At 35.5% G+C, this 27,117-nt stretch overlaps 1 protein-coding gene across 1 annotated transcript in view; it reads left to right on the forward strand.

The window, feature by feature from the left end:
- Window positions 1-26,697, forward strand: part of LOC150102082 (uncharacterized protein CG3556-like) — a 73,553-nt gene extending 46,856 nt beyond the window's left edge. Inside the window, exons 7-11 of the mRNA XM_090400709.1 lie at window positions 231-472; window positions 737-929; window positions 1,049-1,223; window positions 2,172-2,305; window positions 26,501-26,697. Of these exons, the coding sequence (XP_090256835.1) occupies window positions 231-472; window positions 737-929; window positions 1,049-1,223; window positions 2,172-2,305; window positions 26,501-26,574 (818 nt within the window). The 3' untranslated portion in view covers window positions 26,575-26,697. The remainder of the gene's footprint in view (window positions 1-230; window positions 473-736; window positions 930-1,048; window positions 1,224-2,171; window positions 2,306-26,500) is intronic.
- Window positions 26,698-27,117: the final 420 nt, after the last annotated feature.

The raw sequence follows: 27,117 nt of genomic DNA on the forward strand, positions 1-27,117 counted from the left end.
TAAGCTTTGACATGATAAAATCATAATTTTTTGATCGCTGTCAGTTTCCATCAAACATAAAACATCGTGGAATTATAGAAAAATGACAACACCACTTCGTTTTGTTTAAAAGTCGTTCAATGATTCTATGATATCAACACCTTATATCTAACAAAATTTGTAAAATATGTCCTAAAAATGTTTAAGATGCATGCATTCCCAAAATGTGATTGTATAATTATTTCTCTTAGACCTGAAGATTTTGTCGTTGCTGTCGCTGGTCTGTATAGCTGACAGAAAGGAAATCATCAAAAACATAAAGGATACCAAAAATTCCGGCACACATTCGACGTCAGACGCAGGTTTTCATACGAATCACTCTCGAGAGATTAGTCTAGAAGATGTGGTGCTGAGATCTCTTCCATGGCTGAGAAGTTTGCAGCTTCCAGATGGAGGGTTTGGAGATGTATACACTACAGCCTTAGGAATGCAGGTAAGTACATTTAGTTGGACTACTCTTTCTCAGAATCTCTGGTATTCTACGCACAAATTAACTGATATATTGCCGAACGACATTACAATATTGGACGATTATATTTTATTTTAAACAAGAGTTGAAGCGTATTATTTATGAAGTAAATATGCATGCGATTGATGCCAACTAGAATAATTGGGACTACTGATCATTGCAGTGATAAAACAAATGTTTAAAATATAGTGATCTCAACTGTTTCTCCACTCCTTTTTTATTTGTCAGACCCTGTTTGCCGTGGGTGATGAAGGTTTAAACTGGAATGTGCGATCGGCAACATCGTATCTTTTAGGCCGTCAGCAAAGCGATGGTTCTTTTGGAACACGTCTGGCAACCTATTTCGCGCTTCCAGTCCTTAAACAATCCACTCTCCTGGACCTCAAAATAATCAACTGTTCCAAATTTGTCAACAAAACTAGTGAGTTTTAATCCACTTTCGAAACTATTTTGAACATTTATTTCCTGTTTAATTCTTTAATAGAGTAAGATCAGATGATCCTAATCAACTAATGCCATTACAATTATTTACTCTTGCAGGTAAAGAAATGCTGGAAGATCTACAGAACAAGGTAGGACCCAAGGTTCATGTGGATTACATTATTAGATTTGGGGATTATGCTGACCATTCCTATAATATCGTCCTTCGTATTGCCGCTGATACGCTACTCTTTGATGTGATGAAAGCGGCTGCAAAAGTGGATTCTAAATTTAGGTACGAAGATCACGTTGTTTTTAGTAGTGAGAATGGAACGAGTATAATGGCTAATTTGTTTGCATTTATGTGAAAATTTAGATAATGTATTCTAATATTGTTTTAAAGGCTCCTGTAGCCGAATGTAAATGGTTTTTGCATTCATAGCGCTTAGCTTACCGAAGTAATGCCGTTCTAATTTCGATTCCCATCGCCATCTAGTGGAACATTTTCTAACCCTTTCTTCAATCGGTACTCGAGTTACTCTACCTCTGGCATGGACAAGAAGGTTTTTCGTCAGATAAAGTGAAGCGAATGGACTATATCACCTAAATTATTTCAATCAATACAGTACTTCATTAGGGTTAGGGAAGACGAGATGTCGAAAGTTTTCCTTCTCTCTGTATCGGATGCCGTTCAGAATTAGCGATAATCTTTGATCAGCTGATTGGTTATATTGGAGTTTGCTTGTCCTCTTTAGTCTCTAAAAGTTAGAGAATCAGGGACAAAACGCGTTAGAAGTTGGAATAGAAGTCGTTTGCTAATTTTGTTTTATACTTATTATTATTTATTTCATTTTCATTTATTTTGAAGCGTTTACGTAACTTGAGTGATATTTTTGGGACATTTTTCTTAGTATAAACTTCTATGGTTGACACAATACGTCATACTATAATTGGGTGTTAATAAAAACGCATGCTGATTTCATTTCAATCTTCAACCGAATTCATAATTTCAATATTTAAATTAAAAAATAAATAAACAAAAATAGTCTATAACAGAAGAGAAATATTTCTTTACATTGATGCTACAGATCAGTCTTTCTTAGATAATTTACACGACATAAAACTGCAAGAAAAATTGGAATTATTGCACACACACACACACACACACACACACACACACACACACACACACACACACACACACACACACACACCTGTAAGTTTTTGTTTTTATTTTTTTTAGTTTCGAATACAGAGACACTGACGAAGGTGTGTACATCAGCTCCATGGCTGGAATTCCCAACGATCCTGAGCACGGATATGCTTGGATGCTTTACAGAAAGCACAACAAATCATCGTTGGAACACTGCAAGGAAGGTGAGCGAATGAATTCTAATTTCTCCACTTTTAAATAGCAAACTGGTTAAATAATCTCAAACTCAATTTGCACTTGCTCCGATGAGAACGCAGAAATCATTCAGGACATATTTAGCGAACGAGTTTAAATAAGAGAGAAGAGAGAGCGAATTTTTTATATATATATATATATATATATATATATATATATATATATATATATATATATATATATATATATATATATATATATATATATATATATATATATATATTATTATTATTATTATTATTATTATTATCTATGACCACCAGGGAGTCAAGGACTCATCGAGGGAGGCTGTAAATTACCCAATCAAGCTATCATACCTACCGTTGAATTTATTCACACTAGATGCACTCACTACCCATAATGGCAAATTACTCCACTCAATCACTACTCTCTGGGAGAAAAACCTAGCTCTTAACCCTTTCTTGACTGAGAACAATCTTAACTTCCATGGATGCCCCCGTGTTCTCTCTCCGCCTTCCATATAACGAAAAATTGCATCATTTGAAATGCTCTAACACCCATTCAAAAGTTTATAGACCTCTATCATATCACCCCTCTTTCTCCTGTTAACCAGATTCTGTAATCCACGTACTCGCAATAATAATTATGAGGACAGATTGCATACTAGCAATCTGTCCTCATAATCTAAATCTCATAATCCGGATATAATCTTTGTAACTCTTCTTTGCATCCTTTCCACAGCTTCTTTATCCCTTGGAACTTGGGAGACCAAATATGTGCACAGTAATCCAAGTGTGGTCTTATCAAAGCCTTATAAAGAGGCAAAATTATTTCTCTATCCTTACATGTCAAGGTTTGCTTCAACGTACCAATTTTATCCTCTGAGTTGTATTTGCAATGTTTGCTATGTGACCTTTGAACTTTAAATTCTTATCCATCAATACACCAAGATCCCTTGCCTTCTCGGTTTCTTGTAGCATAACCCCTCTAATATAATATGCCGCTGGAACTCTAATCACATCAAAGTGCATAACTTTACACTTACTAACATTAAACTGAGAGCCATTTTCGTTAGCCCAGATTTCCAGTCTATTCAAATCATTTTGTAATTTCTGAATATCAGTAGCATCCCTGATTACCCTGCCTATCTTCGCATCATCAGCAAACAATTGCAAATATGATGATAGACTCTGTTTTATGTAATTAATGTATAGATTGAACAATAATGGCCCAAGGACTGAACCCCAAGGTACACCGCTGGTTACCTTACATCTGACAGATTTACACCCACTGTATACCACTTTTTGATATCTACCTGTCAACTATCCCCTGATCCAAGTCAATGGATTATGTTTTAGTTCCATATTCTTCAGTATACACAACAGCTTATCGTGTTGTATCCTATCAAATGCCTTTGAAAAATTCAACATTATCATAGTGTATCCATTCCCTTTATCGAACTCCGCCGTGACATTGTTATAAAATATGAGCAAATTGCTAAACCATGACCTTCCTTTAGTTAAACCCATGCTGTTCCCTGCATAGTATAGAATGCTTGGCTACCCATTTCTGTATGCGAGTTCTTCCCAACTTCTCTGACATCTTCACTACGAGACCAGAGATACTAATAGGTCGGTAGTTAGACACATCAGTTTTTGCACCAACCTTGTGCAATGGAACTATCATACATTCCTTCCGTTCCTGTGGTATCATTCCTGAGCCGAGACTCAAGTTATACAAATGTATGAAAGGCCTAGCCAATTTAGTTGAACATCCCTTTAACAAATGGGCAGATATTCCATCTGTCCCTATTGACAAAATTTTATCCAGGTTATGCAAAAGCTCTTCAACCTCATTTTCATAAACATTGAATTCTTCATCCAACGTAGCAGTAGCACTGTGCACCATACTACATACACCTGGTTGATATATCTTAGCAAAGTGAGCACCCATTAACTGAATAATCTCCTTAGCTTCCGACACTCGCGTACCATCTGCATTCAATAAAGTTATTCTTCCACATTCATTCTTTCTTTTGCTTGAGACATAACGATAAAATTCTTTTGGATTGCCTTTAGCTTGCATGGCCTATTTCTTTTCATACTCCATTTTAGATTTTCTCACAATACTCGTTACTTTTCTGGCCTGAGATTTAAATATTTCATAACTCCTCTCACTCTTATTCTCACGATACTCTTTCCACATCAACCTCTTCTTGTGGATCTCTAACTTAATAAGGTTGCACATCCATTTCACTCCCAACGTATTTATTCTTCGAACACTAGGGATACATTCAGATATCGCCTCAGTCAAGCACTTTTTCAAATATTCCCATACATTGCTGACATTTTTCCATTCAGTAACTGATACCATGGGACCAAAGATAGTATTCTTCTAAGTTGATCATAATTTCCAGCTTTGTAATTTATCATGTAGCCTGATTTAATCGGAGCTTCAAATCAAGTAGATACTTCGCAAGAAAGAACAGCATGATCACTGTCACCAATTGGTGGTAAAATAGCCATATTCGTAACAGAGATCCCTTCTGATTCTATGAGCAAATCCAACATTCTTTGAGCTCGAGTTCCTTCTTTCACATGCTGCTTGAGAAAGTTATCTCTCAACAATTCAATAAATTCCTGTTCTTCCTAATCATGAGATTTCTCTTTTACCCAATCAATGTTTGAAAAATTAAACTCACCCATAATGATCATTCGCTTGGTAACCATAAGGCTAAATAGGCGTTGCATTTCTTCGTCCCGTACAACTGAGCTGCCAGGTCTGTAGCGACACCCCACCATATATTTCATTCTGTTTACCTCCACTTCACACCAAATGGATTCAAACGTATCGCTACGTGGGACATTGTTACCATCATTGTTTTCTTGTATTTCTACTCTAACTAGGTTTAAGTCATCTGATATCATTAGTAGCACTCCTCCTCCTCCTCTCCGATCTCTTCTGTCATTCCTAAAAATACTATATCCATTACATTCGATCCCACTTACCATATCTGATAGTCAGGTTTCACTAATGCCGGCAATCCTAGGCCACATAGTATTCAATAACGCAACAAACTCAACCCCTTTGTTTCTAATGCTCTTGGCATTTGTGTATAGACATAATACATTACGACCTAGCCTATTCTTGTAATTAGATATCCAATATATTTGGTCTTGTTCTAGAATTTTCTCTTTTCCTTCCCCAGACATACTTAAAAGGTCCGAACCCGAAGTATATTTTTCCACTCCTTCGCCACATACATAACCATGGTCAAAGGCATTCATATCTTTATCACATTTGTATACCATAGCTGAACTTTCACACACATTTTTCCCATTCCTCCTTTGATGATATAGTTTCCTTGACTCTCTGCATTAAGTCTCATACCAAGAAGTAATTTCTCCAGGATTCTGATAGCAAATGAATTGAAGTGCAGGCCATCATTCTTATACAAAAATGTTCTGCTATCAAAAACACCCCACACATCTAAACACTAACATTCATATCTTCTACATAGCCCGCGCGTGAAATCGTTTGCTATCATCGCCCTCCTTAACTTAGTACTAATCATATCAATGTAGAAATTCTACAATTTTCACTCTTTCACATTTCTTTCTCGCTTCTTCAAACAGACCTTTCATATCTTCTCTCATACTATGTTTCTCACCACTTCAATTATTAGTACATCCCAGCACTACCATTTTTTTTTACATTTCGTTTTGGTTTTCAATTACGTTTGTCATATTTTTAATTTTCGCAGCCGGGAAACTAGAAGTAGTGACTCCCTCGGCAAGTGCAAATTTTAAAATTGAGTCACCATACCATATTACCTCTTTTTTCTTAGATACTAATGGACTTACCTTGTTGTTATCAATATTTTGATTACCAAGTTCAGTATTTTCCTGCCTGTTGTTGTTCTCATCCTTTTTCGTATCCTGTCGAAGTTTAAACAAACGTTTTTCCGCCTTATATATATATATATATATATATATATATATATATATATATATATATACGAGGGCTGTTCAATAAGTAATAAGACTAATTTTACTGTGGCGAAACCACTCATCACAATATTAATTTCTGTGGAATAAAGAAATGTTGCTGTCTGTATTAACAAAAGAGGTTGATAGATGGCGTATACGGGCTGATGTGCAGAGTGTCACGTGACTAAACGCAAGGTTGTTTCGGAGCCCCTATGAGGCGCGCCAAGTCTTCGAAATGGAAGCGTCCGTGGAACAGCGTTATGCGATTAAATTTTGTGTGCGTTTGCAAAAATCGGCATCGGACACTTTTAACATGATACGTGAAGCTTTCCACGATGAAGCAATGTCGAGGGCGAGTGTTTTTCGCGGGCATAAAACTTTTAAGGAAGGAAGGCAAAATGTGGAAGATCTTGAACCTGAGGGAAAACCTTCGACGCCCATCACAGAGACAATGATCAACACAGCAGCGATTATCATCAAGCACGTGAAAAGGAAGCGTCCATTGCTGAAGAATGGATTCTTATTGCACCACGATAATGCAAGGCCACATATTTCTGGTTGCGTAGTGGACGTTTTGCAGAAGAACAACACAGATATCCTACCAAACCCTCCATACAGTCCTGATCTCGCACCGTGCGATTTCTGGCTGTTTCCTCGGCTCAAGAAACCACTAAGAGGTCGCCATTTCGAAAGCAACAAAGCATGTGTAAAAGCTGCGGAGGCAGTTTTGAAAGAACTCTCAAAAACGGACTTTCACATGTGTTTAAGAAGTGGACGCATCACGTCTCACGGTAGTTACTTCGAAAAAGACCATGTAAATGATGACGATTAAAGGTAATCTGTTTTCTGTATAAATATAGTCTTATTACTTATTGAACAGCCTACGTAGATAAACTCTTAGGAAGTTTATCTACGTAGGAAAACTTTTATCAGATCATTAAATATCAAAGAAATGAACTTTCATAACAATTACGTCATGAGATATTACGAATAAATCACGTTAACGAGACACGCACATTGTCACGCACAATACCAATTTTTTGTATGAATTAGAACCATCGGTTATAACCTAGTCTGTAACAGTAGTAGGGGTGACGCTAGTGACAAGATCAAGATCAAGATAAGATAAGGAATCGTGACGTGATTGGTTGATGACGTCGTTGTATGTGACGTCATGAGTTTGGAATGTTTGGAATTTCTCTATGGGGATATGTGTCACTGGCTTCAGTTGTTGTGTTTTGGTTCGCGTATGGGATTATGGGTGATGGTAGAGATAAGGAATCGTGTTGTGATTGGTGGTGGCATTCTGACAAGATCAAGATCAAGATAAGATAAGGAATCGTGTCGTGGGTGTGTGTTGTTTTCAGATGTAGTTAAGTGACGTCATTTGTTAGTTGTAAATAAGTGACGTTATTGTTTTGAATGGAAAGGGAAATATATTAGTGGATAAGAAATCGTGTCGTGATTGGTGCTCACTTCTGACAAGATGAAGATCAAGATAAGATAAGGAATCGTGACGTGAATGTTTGTTGTTATGAGATGTAGATAAGTGATGTCATTTGTTAGTTGTAAATAAGTGACGTTATTGTTTTGAATGGAAAGGGAGATATATTAGTGTATAAGTAATCGTGTCGTGATTGGTGGGACACTTCTGACAAGATCAAGATAACATTAGGATTCGTGACGTGAATGTTTGTTGTTATTGAGTTTGGAATGATAATTTAATTTAACTATATTCTATGTCACACAAACATATAGTTTTTATTTCTTCTATAGATGGTTGTACTAATTTTCCAATACATTTTGGGTATTTCTTTCCTGTTAAAGTGTGGGAATTCTTAGAGAAAGTCGTGATGGCTCTCGTGTTTCGAGCTTTTCTGAATAATTAATTATATACTTAAAGTACCTGTCCTTAAACACACACACACACACACACACATACACATTAGATATAAAAAATCGCTAATGTGTCCATGTTGATACTCTAATATATACCCTATGATTATTCTTATGAAAAAAAAATACTATTCAGTATTAGAATTACGCTTACCAAACAACATGCGATCAGTTATGTTTAAGTTAAAAAAGTACTTACAGCTTTCCAGATGACTCTTCTAAATACGAATATTCCAAAATAGTTCAATTTTATATCCACAACAGAACACAAACACAAAAACCACAAAGAATGAAATTTCTGTAAATACTGTAACCTGAACTAGTTACTTCGTCCTTTAGATTACGGACCGTAGATGATGAGCTTTCGTCATTGCAATATCCCCAGCGAGCGCTTTTCTTCAAAGGGAATGACATGAGTCACATCCGTAAATGGGGGTATTGTTCAAAAGGTAGCATTTCCTCAAGTTTGGATATTTCTCAAATAATTACATATGACTAAGGATTTAGTATCAAGATGTTTGAATAACACATATCCTAAAATTATTCATTCTTTGTTACCGTCGGAATTCATTGGTATTGTAAATTAACGCTTACATTTAATTTTAATTTAGAGTAGTATCCGATTGGTTGTCTGTATTAATTCTTTCCCACTTGGGAAAGTCTGTGCGCCATTTTGTTTAGGGTAAGTGTTATTTCCGGTTTCGAATTCCGATTGCTCGAGCTTTTCTGAATAATTAATTATATAATGATGTCACTCAAACACACATACTTTTTTTTTTCCATACCTCATTTGTATTTTCTTCTATATTCATATTCTAATCAAGTTCATATTTTATTCATAATTCATCCAGATATTTTGATTTGTCTAAAAGTAAGATCTTAAAGTTCAATAAATAAATAAATAAATAAATAAACAAATCGTGTGTGTATTCACGGTTATTTCAAAAGTGTTCTTACTTAAACATACATACATAACACATCAAAGACACTATTTGTTCTTTTAAGTTTATATATTTATTTCACAGATATTATTTACAATGAAATATGCAGAAATAGGAATTTACATATATCACCAATGCAAATGGTGTTTTCCTTGGCATAACATTTCTTTGAAAAAAAAAAAAAAAAACTTACATTTCTTTCCAGAATGGGAACATCTTGGTACTATCTAGGTTTTGTGAATATTCCAAAATGTTGATTAACATATATTCACAGAACACAAACACAAGTCTGAAAAGACATTTTCATTATAGGTTACTGTGGCTAACATATATTCACAACACAAAACACACAAAACATATGAGTTGAAAGATATTTCTGTAAATAACCAGAAAAGCTAGTGGACTACTTAATTTACTTTAGTATCCGATTGGTTCTCTGTATTAATTCTTTCCCACGGGTGCCCACCTTGGTGGAATGTCTATGCGCCGTTTTGTTTATGGTAAGTGTTATTTCCGGTTTCGAATTCCGATTGCTGTTAGAGTATGGAATTCAGACAAGTGAAATTTTTATTTATTTATTTATTTTTTTTTTTTCAAATTGAATGGCTATTTTCTGTATTTTACTTTTAAAAATCAGTTTAATTACATATTCTAACAGAATAACTGAGCAAAATTAACGAATAAATAAAATGTGAATTTATTTTCCAACACTGTAGATTTCTCACAAAGTCGTATCTTAAAGATATCTCTCTTATCCCGTCGCCAACTTGTTGTACCTAGGTGAAAAATAGTGTGTGTGTGTAGTAACGTGTTGGTTTAAAATATCTAATGGCTCTGTAAAATATCCAAATTCTAGCAGTATTGTAATTTCAGGTGAAATCTTCTGCACTAAAATTCTGGTTATCAAAATAATACTCGATTTTTTTTTTTTTTTTTTTTTGCTTCCAAGAGTTGACAGTTTCTTGATATATTTGAGGGCTTGCATCAACAAATAAGACTTTTAACTCACTGAGTCAAAAAATAAATAAATAAATAAAATAAAATAACAAAAATCTAGTTAGTTTGTGGCATTAAATTTTACAAGGAGAAAAAAAAATGTTGTGGTCTTACTTAAATTTGTATTTTGACTGTTGTCCTCTCAGCCCGACTCTTTTCTTTTTTTTTTCACAGTTGGGATATTTATATATTTTAACACAATTATTATATTAGATATTCTTTCCAACACAAATAAATAATTATGTATTCTTATTTCAAATGAATATTAGCTCAGAAAGAAAGAAAGAAAATTGTAAAGAAAAAAAATATGTTTACCTTCAAATAACTATTTTGGAATCACAGCAAACAAGAAATTCATCACCTTTTCAAAGTTTATAAATTCCTACCCATATTGTTTTCATCATTTGGTATCATTTAAATGAAGAACGGTTCTGGCTATAAAGTTTGTTTGTTAATGTGATTGATTTTTCTCTTCCAATGGCTGTAATTTTTTTTTTTTTTTGATACATTCATGCTGATTCCTTGTTATCTGCATGCTACGATACCTTTTTATTTTCTACAACAAACGTTTTTTGAGTTCAAGTAACGTGATTGGCTAAAATACCAGCTGTTTGTCTCTGTAAAATAAGCAAATTCTAACAGTCGTATTGTTAGAATTTGGTACGACTGTTTTTTCTAGTCTGGTGAAGGTATCTACTTCAGATGTAGTAACAAATTGTCACTTATCACTTCATTTTTACTTTATTCACAAAACTACAAATCCGTTATTTGGTATGGTCTCTGTTTTTAATTCCCCCATTACTAGAATGTACGGGTGGTAAAGTTTTGAAATAAGTTTCGACTCGCAAGAAAAATAAAATGTTTACATTCAAATAACTATTTATGATCACAGCAAGCAAGAAATTCATCAGCTTTTCAAAGTTTGGAAATTAATACCCATTTTGTTTTCATCATTTGGTATCATTTAAATGAAGAAGGGGTATGGGTATTAAGTTTGTTAATGATTTTGATTTTTCTCTTCCAAAGGCGATTATTATTTGATATATACATGTTGATTCATTTGTTATCTGCATGCTACGATATCATTTTTATTTTCTACAATAAACCTTTTTAGAGTTTAAGTAACGTGATAGACTAAAATATCAGTTGTCTCTCTGTAAATAACCAAATTCTAACAGTCGTATTGTTTGAATTTGGTACGATTGTTTTTCTAGTCTGGTGACGGTATCTACAGATGTAGTAACAAAATTGTCACTTTTCAGTTCATTTGTACTTTATTCACCAAACTACAAATATGTGTTGTCAAGTTTTGAAAAAAAAAAAAAAGAAAAAAAAAAGTTTCGACTGGCAGTGATATGTTTTTAAACTTTTATCATGTACAAATATCTTAAAAGAAAAGAAAAATGTACCTTCTTTTCTTTTTTACATCAAGCTTTTTTAAGAATTTGGTAACGTGATGAGTTAAAATATCTGCACTCTGTAAAATAACCAAATTTTTATCTTACTTTGTGTTGGGAAAGGTAAAATTTGTATTTGTGTTATCTGGAGAGTATAAACCTCTTTTCTATACTAAACTTTAAGAGTTTAAGTTATGTTTTGGGTAAAGTTATCTGCTTTCTCTCTGTAAAATCACCAAATTCTAACAGCTTTTCGATTTGCGAGGATTTTCGAGTATGCTAACGAAATGTTTACAGATAACTCAAAAAAAAAAAAATGTCAATAGGTAGCATTAGACAAATTTCTAAATACTTAATTACAGGATATCAGGTTTCCCATGGTCCTTGCATTAATTTCACATTAGTGATTTTTTTACAATAATTAAACAGAATTGCATTAAGGTATAAACTTATGGATTTAATTATCAAATTCTAAACTGAATAACTGAGTAAAAATTTCACTGTTGAAAAACACAACAGCAACACACATCTTTGTTCATTTAAGTTTTACAAATGTTTAATTTATTTTGCTGAAATATTACTTACAATGAAAAAAAAAATCGAAACTTGTAATTACCTAAAATATTTCACAATATTTAGTTTACACTATTTTCCTGAAGAAAGATAATTTCAAAGACTTTTGTGGTTCACTCATTATTTTACTTTACTGGACCTAAACACCACAACACAACACAATACGATAGCTGCACTGGACGAACGAATTGCAGTAACTGAAATGACACTCGACTCGATTGTTTTACTTTATAGTACTGTTTACCTGACCCTTTACCCTGACCGTTCCTTCCAAATGAAACTTTCGCGCAGGTGACTCACAGACATGTTTTCGCATGCTGGTGGATTGATGTTGATGTGCGTTTATCTTACTTTGTGACATTATGGTACAAACTTTATCTCTGAGGCTCGAATTCATCCAAAGGAAGATGAGCGAGCTACCCATTTGTAGATATCTTTTAGTGATGTCACCTCAAACTGATAACCAATGAGATGAACGATCTCGCCATTGCGGATGTCCGAAATTGTTTGGATGGAAAAAAAAAATAGCATTATGTGTTGGGTGTGAAAGGGTAGTCAAGAGGTTGACAGTGGTCTTCCCTGCAAGGCTCCCCCACCCTCCCTATCCTCCAGAAGATGTCTGCACATCTAAGGGAGATGAGCTATCTATTTTGCCGTTGTCGGATTTCTTTTAGTCATGTCACTTCTAACTGATGCTAAATGCTCCCCCATCCCATACTCTAACCCATCATCCCTCTCTCCTCCAGCAGATGTCTGCTCAGGATAGCTGAGATTAGTGAGCTTATCATTCGCGGATATCTTTTAGTGATGTTACTTCCAACTGATACTGATAACTTTGGAGGAAAAAAAAATAGCATCAGGTTGTGAAAGTGTAAAGGTAGTCAAGAAAAGGTAGTGACTGAGGTCTTCTCTGCAATACTTCCCTAACCCCCTCTCCTCCAGAAAATGTCTGCTCAGCCTCGTGGAGATGAGCGAGCTCATCATTTGCGGATATCTTTTAGTGATGTCACCTCCAATTGATACTGATAACTTTTTTGGAAAAAAAATAAAAAAACGCGTTTTTTTATTTTTTTTCCAAAAAAGTTTTCATAAAAAACGGGTTTTTTCCTAAAAAGTTATCATAAAAAACCAGTTTTTTAAAATTTTTTTTTTCGAGTTTATAGAAGTGACATGACTAAAAGAAATCCGACAACGGCAAAATAGCTCATCTCCCTTAGATGAGCAGACATCTTCTGGAGGATAGGGAGGGTGGGGGAGCCTTGCAGGGAAGACCACTGTCAACCTCTTGACTACCCTTTCACACCCAACACATAATGCTATTTTTTTTTTCCATCCAAACAATTTCGGACATCCGCAATGGCGAGATCGTTCATCTCATTGGTTATCAGTTTGAGGTGACCTCACTAAAAGATATCTACAAATGGGTAGCTCGCTCATCTTCCTTTGGATGAATTCGAGTCACAGAGATAAAGTTTGTACCATAATGTCACAAAGTAAGATAAACGCACATCAACATCAATCCACCAGCATGCGAAAACATGTCTGTGAGTCACCTGCGCGAAAGTTTCATTTGGAAGGAACGGTCAGGGTAAAGGGTCAGGTAAACAGTACTATAAAGTAAAACAATCGAGTCGAGTGTCATTTCAGTTACTGCAATTCGTTCGTCCAGTGCAGCTATCGTATTGTGTTGTGTTGTGGTGTTTAGGTCCAGTAAAGTAAAATAATGAGTGAACCACAAAAGTCTTTGAAATTATCTTTCTTCAGGAAAATAGTGTAAACTAAATATTGTGAAATACTTTAGGTAATTACAAGTTTCGATTTTTTTTTTCATTGTAAGTAATATTTCAGCAAAATAAATTAAGCATTTGTAAAACTTAAATGAACAAAGATGTGTGTTGCTGTTGTGTTTTTCAACAGTGAAATTTTTACTCAGTTATTCAGTTTAGAATTTGATAATTAAATCCATAAGTTTATACCTTAATGCAATTCTGTTTAATTATTGTAAAAAAATCACTAATGCGAAATTAATGCAAGGACCATGGGAAACCTGATATCCTGTAATTAAGTATTTAGAAATTTGTCTAATGCTACCTATTGACATTTTTTTTTGAGTTATCTGTAAACATTTCGTTAGCATACTCGAAAATCCTCGCAAATCGAAAAGCTGTTAGAATTTGGTGATTTTACAGAGAGAAAGCAGATAACTTTACCCAAAACATAACTTAAACTCTTAAAGTTTAGTATAGAAAAAAGGTTTATACTCTCCAGATAACACAAATACAAATTTTACCTTTCCCAACACAAAGTAAGATAAAAATTTGGTTATTTTACAGAGTGCAGATATTTTAACTCATCACGTTACCAAATTCTTAAAAAAGCTTGATGTAAAAAAGAAAAGAAGGTACATTTTTCTTTTCTTTTAAGATATTTGTACATGATAAAAGTTTAAAAACATATCACTGCCAGTCGAAACTTTTTTTTTTCTTTTTTTTTTTTTTTTTTTCAAAACTTGACAACACACATTTGTAGTTTGGTGAATAAAGTACAAATGAACTGAAAAGTGACAATTTTGTTACTACATCTGTAGATACCGTCACCAGACTAGAAAAACAATCGTACCAAATTCAAACAATACGACTGTTAGAATTTGGTTATTTACAGAGAGACAACTGATATTTTAGTCTATCACGTTACTTAAACTCTAAAAAGGTTTATTGTAGAAAATAAAAATGATATCGTAGCATGCAGATAACAAATGAATCAACATGTATATATCAAATAATAATCGCCTTTGGAAGAGAAAAATCAAAATCATTAACAAACTTAATACCCATACCCCTTCTTCATTTAAATGATACCAAATGATGAAAACAAAATGGGTATTAATTTCCAAACTTTGAAAAGCTGATGAATTTCTTGCTTGCTGTGATCATAAATAGTTATTTGAATGTAAACATTTTATTTTTCTTGCGAGTCGAAACTTATTTCAAAACTTCACCACCCGTACATTCTAGTAATGGAGGAATTAAAAACAGAGACCATACCAAATAACGGATTTGTAGTTTTATGAATAAAGTAAAAATGAAGTGATAAGTGACAATTTGTTACTACATCTGAAGTAGATACCTTCACCAGACTAGAAAAAACAGTCGTACCAAATTCTAACAATACGACTGTTAGAATTTGCTTATTTTACAGAGACAAACAGCTGATATTTTAGCCAATCACGTTACTTGAACTCAAAAAACGTTTGTTGTAGAAAATAAAAAGGTATCGTAGCGTGCAGATAACAAGGAATCAGCATGAATGTATCAAAAAAAAAAAAAATTACAGCCATTGGAAGAGAAAAATCAATCACATTAACAAACAAACTTTATAGCCAGAACCGTTCTTCATTTAAATGATACCATATGGTGAAAACAATATGGGTAGGAATTTAAAAACTTTGAAAAGGTGATGAATTTCTTGTTTGCTGTGATTCCAAAATAGTTATTTGAAGGTAAACATTTTTTTTTTCTTTACAATTTTCTTTCTTTCTTTCTGAGCTAATATTCATTTGAAATAAGAATACATAATTATTTATTTGTGTTGGAAAGAATATCTAATATAATAATTGTGTTAAAATATATAAATATCCCAACTGTGAAAAAAAAAGAAAAGTGTCGGGCTGAGAGGACAACAGTCAAAATACAAATTTAAGTAAGACCACAACATTTTTTTTTTTTTCTCCTTGTAAAATTTAATGCCACAAACTAACTAGATTTTTGTTATTTTATTTTATTTTATTTTATTTTTTTGACTCAGTGAGTTAAAAGTCTTATTTGTTGATGCAAGCCCTCAAATATATCAACTAACTGTCAACTCTTGGAAGCAAAAAAAAAAAAAAATCGAGTATTATTTTAATAACCAGAATTTTAGTGCAGAAGATTTCACCTGAAATTACAATACTGCTAGAATTTGGATATTTTACAGAGCCATTAGATATTTTAAACCAACACGTTACTACACACACACTATTTTTCACCTAGGTACAACAAGTTGGCGACGGGATAAGAGAGATATCTTTAAGATACGACTTTGTGAGAAATCTACAGTGTTGGAAAATAAATTCACATTTTATTTATTCGTTAATTTTTCTCAGTTATTCTGTTAGAATATGTAATTAAACTGATTTTTAAAAGTAAAATACAGAAAATAGCCATTCAATTTGAAAAAAAAAAAAAAATAAATAAATAAAAATTTCACTTGTCTGAATTCCATACTCTAACAGCAATCGGAATTCGAAACCGGAAATAACACTTACCATAAACAAAACGGCGCATAGACATTCCACCAAGGTGGGCACCCGTGGGAAAGAATTAATACAGAGAACCAATCGGATACTAAAGTAAATTAAGTAGTCCACTAGCTTTTCTGGTTATTTACAGAAATATCTTTCAACTCATATGTTTTGTGTGTTTTGTGTTGTGAATATATGTTAGCCACAGTAACCTATAATGAAAATGTCTTTTCAGACTTGTGTTTGTGTTCTGTGAATATATGTTAATCAACATTTTGGAATATTCACAAAACCTAGATAGTACCAAGATGTTCCCATTCTGGAAAGAAATGTAAGTTTTTTTTTTTTTTTTTCAAAGAAATGTTCTGCCAAGAAAAACACCATTTGCATTGGTGATATATGTAAATTCCTATTTCTGCATATTGCATTGTAAATAATATCTGTGAAATAAATATGTAAACTTAAAAGAACAAATAGTGTCTTTGATGTGTTATGTATGTATGTTTAAGTAAGAACACTTTTGAAATAACCGTGAATACACACACGATTTGTTTATTTATTTATTTATTTATTTATTGAACTTTAAGATCTTACTTTTAGACAAATCAAAATATCCGGATGAATTATGAATAAAATATGAACTTGATTAGAATATGAATATAGAAGAAAATACAAATGAGGTATGGAAAAAAAAAGTATGTGTGTTTGAGTGACATCATTATATAATTAATTATTCAGAAAAGCTCGAGCAATCGGAATTCGAAACCGGAAATAACACTTACCCTAAACAAAATGCGCACAGACTTTCCCAAGTGGGAAAGAATTAATACAGACAACCAATCGGATACTACTCTAAATTAAAATTAAATGTAAGCGTTAATTTACAATACCAATGAGTTCCGACGGTAACAAAGAATGAATAATTTTAGGATATGTGTTATTCAAACATCTTGATACTAAGTCCTTAGTCATATGTAATTATTTGAGAAATATCCAAACTTGAGGAAATGCTACCTTTTGAACAATACCCCCATTTACGGATGTGACTCATGTCATTCCCTTTGAAGAAAAGCGCTCGCTGGGGATATTGCAATGACGAAAGCTCATCATCTACGGTCCGTAATGTAAAGGACGAAGTAACTAGTTCAGGTTACAGTATTTACAGAAATTTCATTCTTTGTGGTTTTTGTGTTTGTGTTCTGTTGTGGATATAAAATTGAACTATTTTTGAATATTCGTATTTAGAAGAGTCATCTGGAAAGCTGTAAGTACTTTTTTAACTTAAACATAACTGATCGCATGTTGTTTGGTAAGCATAATTCTAATACTGAATAGTATTTTTTTTTCATAAGAATAATCATGGGGTATATATTAGAGTATCAACATGGACACATTAGCGATTTTTTATGTCTAATGTGTATGTGTGTGTGTGTGTGTGTTTAAGGACAGGTACTTTAAGTATATAATTAATTATTCAGAAAAGATCGAAACACGAGAGCCATCACGACTTTCTCTAAGAATTCCCACACTTTAACAGGAAAGAAATACCCAAAATGTATTGGAAAATTCTATGTTTGTGTGACATAGAATATAGTTAAATTAAATTATCATTCCAAACTCAATAACAACAAACGTTCACGTCACGAATCCTAATGTTATCTTGATCTTGTCAGAAGTGTCCCACCAATCACGACACGATTACTTATACACTAATATATCTCCCTTTCCATTCAAAACAATAACGTCACTTATTTACAACTAACAAATGACATCACTTATCTACATTTCATAACAACAAACATTCACGTCACAATTCCTTATCTTATCTTGATCTTCATCTTGTCAGAAGTGAGCACCAATCACGACACGATTTCTTATCCACTAATATATTTCCCTTTCCATTCAAAACAATAACGTCACTTATTTACAACTAACAAATGACGTCACTTATCTACATCTGAAAACAACACACACCCACGACACGATTCCTTATCTTATCTTGATCTTGATCTTGTCAGAAGTGAGCACCAATCACGACACGATTTCTTATCCACTAATATCATCCTTTCCATTCAAAACAACAACGTCACTTATTTACAAATAACAAATGACGACATTTATTTACAAATAACAAATGATGTCACTATCTACATCTGAAAACAACACACATCCACGTCCCCATTCCTTATCTTATCTTGATCTTCATCTTGTCAGAATGCCACCACCAATCACAACACGATTCCTTATCTCTACCATCACCCATAATCCCATACGCGAACCAAAACACAACAACTGAAGCCAGTGACACATATCCCCACAGAGAAATTCCAAACATTCCAAACTCATGACGTCACACACAATGACGTCATCAACCAATCACGTCACAATTCCTTATCTTATCTTGATCTTGATCTTGTCACTAGCGTCACCCCTACTACTTGTAACCTTCATTTTAGCTTACTGATTTGTATTCCTGAGGATGCCAATAGAAACAGATTGGCGAAACATGTAGGAGGATATAAATAAAGCTACTTGTTTATTCGATCTTTTAAAGTTGGAATATCGATTACATGTCCTTGATACACAATGCTTTTAAGAAATCCCCACAGCCATAAGTTACAAGAATTGAGATCAGGCGATCTCGGTGGCCATGGCATGGGAAATGCATGACTAATGCTTCTTTTGTCATAGAAATGTTGTCGCAAAAAATACTGTACCTGAAGTCCGATGTGAGGTGGTGCACCATCCTGCATGAAGATGGTCTAATTGAGACATCCTCTTTGCTGCTGTTGTGGAATCACAAAGTTCTGTAGCATATTGGAATACCTGTTAGCATTGACGGAACAGGTCACTGGTCCATTTTGGCGATTTTCCTCATAAAAGTATGGACCGATGATAAAAGATGCCATAAATCCGCACCCCACTGTGATTTGGGTGAGTGGATAGGCATCTGCAGACACACGTGCAGATTAATTGCAGCCCAAATGCGATAGTTGCGTGTGTTAATATCACCATTCACTAAAAGTGCTCTTCGTCACTCCATAAAATCTACCACGGCAATGCATCATCCACTTCCATGCGCGCTGAAAATCTCAAAGATAAGTCGATTCGTGTGGTCGCATCACCAAGGCATAATTCTTGAACATGACTGATTTTTTATGGGTAAAACTTCAACATCTGATGGGATTTTCCACACCGTTATGTATGCGATATCCGTTTGCCGGGATATTGCTCGTGCACTGCTGGTACCCTGCATATTCATCATCTCCTGTTCCACAATAGCAGTTGCAACTTGTTCAACTTGTTGTTGATTGATTGGTTTGCGTCCCCTACCTACCTGCACTGCTAGAGTTCCAGTAGTTTCAAATCACCGAATCAGTTTTCGTAAGTTTGTTACGCTAATCGGTCCTTTTCGTAAATTTTTCATATGCCGAAAATCACGAAGACAAGCACTAGTATTATTGTTCCGCTGATGATAGGGTTTGACTAACAAAGCACGCTCACCTAAGGTAAGAGGCATCGAAAAGCAGTTCGTCTAAGAATAATAAGAAATCTCACAGGCTTTTATTTTATTGCATGATGGCTCACAGAAACGCGATAATGCAAATTAATGCATATTACTCGGTTAAACAGCACCACAATTTCCCCTGTTTGCGACTTTTGGTACTATTTTGTTTCGTTAAATCGAATCCCCATTTTGCACTCTGTACGTCTACCGAATATTGGTGTGTTTCGTGCAATACATTACTCGCTAAAGGGCTCTCAACACTTGACGTTATTTTATAATCACCTGGTATATATGCAGATGTAGAAAGTTTTTTTGCCTTGGGTATATATTATGTTAAAGATACCCATGGCATGCAAACGCCACATCCACTGAGCTTTTTGTTTCTTTTGGAGACCATATTTATATATATATACACGGTGTTCGGGATAAATTTGACAGTTTCGTAAGGAAAAAGAAAATATTCTTTGTATCTATTAAATTTAATGAATTGACAAAAAAACATTACAGGCAGAGTTAATTACAATACTATCAACAAGATTTACTCAAAATAACCACCATTAGCATCGATCACAGCTTCAATTCTGCTTCGGAACCTCGAACAAGCTGATGCTACAGTCTCCCTGGGAAGGGCCGCAAAAACTGTTTTAATTTTATCCATTAACTGGGCTTTTGTATTACTGGAAGTGCGATTGGTGTCTTTTTCAACTGCGCCCCATACAAAATAATCCATGGGGTTAAGGTCTGGGGAGTTTGGAGGCCAAACATTTGGACTGGTGAAGTCGTAGAAATTTTCAGACAACCATTTTTGACTTTTCCCAGAGGTGTGGCAAGGGGCCGAATCCTGCTGCCATACATACGGCCTACCATTGGCTACCCTTGTTATCCAGGGCTTGACTACAGTTAGCAACTCCATGAACAAAGCCCGAATTCCAATGCCAGGGTTCTTCAACACCTCTTCCTGCAGATTTGCGAGGAATTCTGCTGTACGAACGCAATCAGATCGTCTGCTAGGGATCTTTCTTCTTGCTACATCCTCGTAGTCACCATTGCAAGTCTCTACTTCATGCCTGATTGTTTTTACTGTATTCAGGGAGCATTGGGCAGCAGTCGTAATATCCTTATTTTGATGGCGGGCACGAATCATCATGATACAAGTTATTCTCTTCCATGATTCAGGTGGGTTCCAGCTATCCATCCTTTCTGACATCTTGTATGTGAATGAAGAAGGGTCCAAACTTTTAAATGAAGAGAAGTGTGTGTTAATACATGTAACTTACGGAAAAATATAATTAATTATAAATATGTCAAATTTATCCCGAACACCCTGTATATATGAAAGATACGAAGCAATTTTATAAGCTAGGATTTTAATACTTATTCCCATGTGAGCAAACAGACAAGTAAGTCAAGTTTGCGGCTGCACGTAGTGCAACACTGAGCCAACCCGTGGTAAAATTGGAGTAAGATCCGATTACTTTCCTTAGTATTTTCCCCTAATGCACCTTTATACCTTAATATATAGCACCATACATCTCCACAAGGGAATGTGCTTTGCATTAGGGGAAAATACTTGACTTACTTCTCTGTTTGCTTACTTGCAAAGAAGGATTAAAAACCTAGTTTATAAAATTGCTTCGTATCTTTAATATATATATATATATATATATATATATATATATATATATATATAGTCTCCAAAAGAAAAAAAAGCTCAGTGGATGTGGCGTTTGCACACCATGGGAGCTTGGCTGTATGAAGCAAGACTTCGTTTCAAATCTAGTCAGCGACTAGAAGAAATTTTTCTAAGACGTTTTTCGACCAGGTCCCGAGTTAGTCGATCTCTGGCACGAGCAAATGAGTTTTTTTTTCCAGTAAACTCTAGAAAATTGGCCGTCGAACCCATATTATTTTCAGACATTAAAAATATTGTGTTAAGGTTAGGGACCACGAGATGTCGGCACTTTTTGAGCCGTCTCTTCACTGCGTGCTGCTTAATTAGTGATAGCCTTGGGCTAGCTATCTCTGATTGGGTACCAGTGGATATCGAACGGTCCACTCAGTCTCCAAAAGTTTGATAGGGCTAAAACGCCTCACCTACTCCCTATTCGGGAATAAAAAGGAGTTAGCTTATTTTATTTTATTTTTATGTTGGGCCCATATACGGGAAGTTGGCTGGTCAACCTATAGTACGTTAACACAGTATATGGATGACGGGATGGGAAAGGAGAAATTTGTTTATATTTGATTTAAATGGTTGTATGTTGTATTCCATGGGAAATACGTCAGGGGGAAGACTGCTCCACAGTACTGCCATAGCAGGGATGAATGATGACATAAAGAAACTTGTTCTGTGGGTTTCAAGGTGTACTGTGAAAGGATGTTGGGTGGTAGCTGTATGTGTTCCAATGGGCTTGGGGGAATTATTGATGCTGTTTCAGATGAACATTTCCCATGAAAATATTAATGGAATATGCAGATTGCACAGACTAAGCGTCTATGTGAAAGTGAGGGGAGCGAGTTGGTGAGAGATGGCTCATTCATTAGTCTAATTTCTCTCCTCTATATTGAGTCAAGCATTTTGAGGGAGCTTTTAGGAGCCCCATTCCATATGTGAGAGCAGTATTCGATAGCTGGGCGGATTTGTGATTTGTATAAGGTTAACAGCTATTTGAGGTGAAGTAACTTCTTGAGAGAAAGAGAAAACCCAATTTTTTTGGAAGCTGTGGATGCAATGATTGTGATTTGTTTATACCAGGAGAGGCTTGATGTCAGGGTAAGTTCGAGAAGAGAAATTTCATCTTGTCTGGAAATTTGAGTGTTATCGAAAACAATCTTCTTTTTTTGCAGCTTTACCCACTTAAGTAGGGTCGCTATTTGTGGTGAGTCTCCTCCACAAACTTCCTGTATTGGGATGTAGCCACATCCAAATTCTTCATCCTCAAGTCCTCCTCCACCATCTCCCTCCATCTCTTCTTTGGCCGTCCGCGCTTCCTCTTCGCCTGCACATCCATCTGCATGAACTTTCTTCCCACATACTCTTCCTCCCTCCTCATCACATAACCAAACCATCTCAACCTTGCCTCCTGTATCTTAGCTCCTAAGTTGGTAAATAACTTTCACCGTTCCCCTTACATAGTCATTTCTCAGATGATCCTTTCTGGTCACACCGCACATCCACCTAAGTATTCTCATCTCTGCTACTTCCATCCTGCTGATGTTATTTTTCCTCAGGACCACAGTATCCAAAGCATACGTCATAGCTGGTCACACTACTGTCCTGTAAATTTTGCCTTTTAGATTGATCAGCACTCTCTTATCACATAGCACCCCAGCCATCTCTCTCCAGTTCCTCCGTCCTGCTTGTATCCTGTATCCCACTTCCTTCTGAGCCTCACGATCCTCTTTCTTTGTTGATTCTTTGTCTCATGGTAGTTGCTTCGAAAAAGACCATGTAAATTATGACGATTAAAGGTAATCTGTTTTCTGTATGAATATAGTCATATTACTTATTTAACAGCCTACGTATATATAGAAGAAAGAGGGTTGGTGAGAGAACTGAACCTTTTGGGTCCCCTGCACTAGTTGGGTGGTGAAAGGATAGGGAGCCGTCTACCATCACATATAGTGTGCGTTCAGACAGGAAGCTGGCAATCCATCTGCAGAAGTCCTGAGGCAATCCAAATGATTGTAGTTTGCTTAGTAAGCCTTTCTGCTAGACTCGGTCAAAGGCTTTAGAGATATTGAGTGCAACTACTTGGGATTCACCGAATTTCTCCATCGCGTTTGTCCAGTGATGGGTGATGTATGAGAGTAGATCTCCTGTTGAATGACTTTCACGGAATCCGGACTGGTGGTCGCTTAATAGTCAGGTACCTTCAAGGTAATTAGGAGTTGATAGTTGATGGTTTTTTCCATTACTTTAGATAGGACTGAAGTGAGTGAGATAGGGCGGTAGTCAGATGGCAGAGATTTGTCACTCGTTTTAGGGATGGGTTTAATATAGACCAGTTTCCAGGATTTGGGATATAAAAACCAGTAGAGTAAGAGCGTGTGCACAGATGGCATAGGATAGAAGTCAGTTCTGGTGCACAGACCTTCAGGATAATTGGAGGAATGCCGTCAGGGCGAGAGGACTTTATCATGTCTTATTTAGACAACAGGTTTGTGAAATCTTTTTGGCAAAAGGATACAGGGGGAATTGTATGTTGCGCAGTTGGAATGACTGAAGGGCATTTGCCATTGTCAGTTATGTGTGCATTGGAGGCAAAGTGTGAAGCCAGGAGGTTAGCGTTTTCTATGAGTGATGTTGCAATTGAGCCATATGGGTATGATAGAGGTGGGAGTAGTGGAGGGCAAAAGTTAATCCAATTGCCTTGGCAAGAGAACAAAAGGCATGGCTTCCGTTTGGACAGGCTGCAAGCTTTTTGCTTTTTACCCCTTCAAATTCCGTTTTAGAGGTATTGATAAAATACCTCTAAAACGTTTCTTGCATCTATTTCGGGCTATAGTATAGGCATTGAATTAGGATGGTATTCTTGATTTGAGCCAGTTGTTGTATGCCTGATTTTTCATTTGTACAGCTTTGACGCATTTTTTGGAGAACCAGGGTTCGTTTAGGGGACGGCAGTTCTGAGTAGTGTGGGGAATGAATGTTTTCATGCCAGTGAGGATTACTTATTGATATGTACAGTGCATATGTTTGGACTGGAAGACTGGAAACAACAGTCCAACCATGGTAATGAAGCATGAAGCAAGGACAGTCTTGGAGACTGCCCCATTTGGCACTGTTATAATGGCAAATTACTCTTGTGTGGGAGTGACTGTATAAGCGTTGTTGCATGGGAGAGGAGATGAGCACTAAGTTGTGGTCAGAATTACCCTGGGGGTTCACTACAATCACTGCATATTTGGAGGGGTCATTGGTAAGGAAGAGATCTAGGTATTTGGGGAGTGGTTCGTGTTATCTGGTATTCTGGTCGGTTTTTGAGCAATTTGTGTAAGGTCATTAGTGACTGCAATTGTTTCGAATTTTTCTCAGATTAGTTTTGGTGTGTGCTGGAACTGAGGTCAAAATTCAGGTTAAAGCGTTGTTTCATTTAACGAATGGTTCGAAATTCGATTGCCCAATAAATATAAGGTTGAAATTAATAATAAATTACCCTTTATCAATAAAATATCAAAAAGAAGAATATAATTCTTTCCCACGAGGGTAGTTCTGAAACGTTCTCAGCCACGACCATAGATAACAAAACTCTGAGCAATGATTTTTTCTCTAAGTTGGTACATCTGTCGTAAGCGTCCATTTGAAATTGCAAGTCATTCTATAAAGCAGTTTGTTTTATACAGCTGTCTGAAGCAAAAATATTATCTGAACCGTGAAATGGATAAAATTGAGTGTCGTGCAGTTATAAAATTCTTTGTAAAAGAAGGTTTAACGCCAAATGAAATTCATTCGAAGTTCCTAAACGTTTATGGGCACTCTTCTCCGTTTTCAATAATTCCAAAATGGGCTGCCGAGTTTAAACATGGCCGTACCAGCCTAGAAGATGATCCACGTGAAGGACGTCCAAAAAGTGTAACACCAGAAATCATCGATCAAGTGCACGATATGATATCGGATGACCGGCGAGTCAAAGTGCGTGAAATTGCTGAGACTATAGGCATTTCAAAAGAACGTGTAGGATATATTTTGAATAAAGAATTGCAAATGAAAAAGCTTAGCGCAAGATGGGTGCTGCCCTTGCTCACAGCAGATCAAAAATGCACTCGCATGAAAATCTCTGAACAGTGCTTGAAGCGAGAGTTTTAACAAGAATAAAACTGATTTTGTGCGTCGATTTATTACTATGGATGAGAATTGGATTCACCGTTGCACACCAGAATCCAAACAACACTCAAAACAGTGGACAGAAGCCGGTTGTTCAGCGCCGAAGAAGATAAAGTCGGTTCCATCAGCAGGAAAGGTCATGGCATCGGTGTTTTGGGATGCTAAAGGCTTTTGTTTATTAGTTATCTTGTAAAGGGTAAAACAATAACTGGAGAATATTATTCCGATCTTTTAACCAAACTAGACGATAAAATTCGTGAGAAAAGACTGTGTGTAGAAGAAAAAAATCCTCTTTCGTCAGGAAAATGCAACCGCCCACAAAGGTGTTTTGGCAATGGAAAATTAAGGGATCAGCACTATGAATTTTTGGAATATCCACCCTATTCCCCAGACTTGCTGCCATTGACTTCTGTCTATTCCCAAAACGAAAATTCTTCCTTTCTGGTCAGCGTTTTTCTTCGAAACAAGAGATGATTGCAGCAGTAGAGAGGTATTTTGCAGATTTTACCGAGGACCACTACAGGGACGGGATAATGGCGGTGTGGAAAAATGGTGTTGAAAAATAAAAATAATTTTGAAATTATAAATTCGTTTTTTCATTGTTAGGCCGAGAACTTTTCAGACCGTCATCATATATATGTTTCTATTTGACGCTAAGATATTTGAATTATGTCAATAAAAGTATCCATTCTCTCTCTCTCTCTCTCTCTCTCTCTCTCTCTCTCTCTCTCTCTCTCTCTCTCTCTCTCCCGAAAGAATTATGCAAAATGTGATATATCTTTGTTATTATTGTGTAGGTCCTCAGGATGTGAAAGTCGAAAATGGCGACCAACTCGTCATGTGGTACAGAAGCAGATTGCTGTCCGGCTAACTGGAAATGACCGAAACGACGTGATAGATATTTCTTAAGAATTTCTAAAATTGCTGTCAGGGAAAGTAACGTGCATGCACCCAGACAAATTGTAATGTTGCTTAATAAAGTTACAAAGAATTACGTCTTTCTCTTTTTTATTACAATTGTGATGACGAACTGAGGTAAATCCACATAGAAAGAAGTTTCATTTTCTGGTTGTCCGCTGTAGACAATTCCGCTCTATGCCCACGAATAGCTATTTTTCATTCCCCTTTCTTCTCCCCCCCCCCCAAAAGGAATCAGGTGAAACTATTTTTATAATTGACTTTTGGAATTCGGTTGGCATCTGTTCTTCATCCGTCGTCATCACTGGGAGTTGAATTCATTTGCACGAACAGTTTGCTGACATCACGATGAACTGAATACGGTCGGCAACTGTCGCTCTCTCATATTCTTCATTATAACTGGCTTTAATGTGTTGAGTTCTGCAATCGATTTTTGCGAGTCGCAAAGTTAAAAATCAAAGATTAGTGGATACTGTGAAAGAAAAAAAAACTGCCC

This window comes from Typopeltis vanoorti, chromosome 11 (assembly GCF_054136105.1).
Source record: "Typopeltis vanoorti isolate ZY-2024b chromosome 11, IOZ_Tvanoo_1.0, whole genome shotgun sequence".
In the NCBI taxonomy this organism is placed as follows: Eukaryota; Metazoa; Arthropoda; class Arachnida; order Uropygi; family Thelyphonidae; genus Typopeltis; species Typopeltis vanoorti.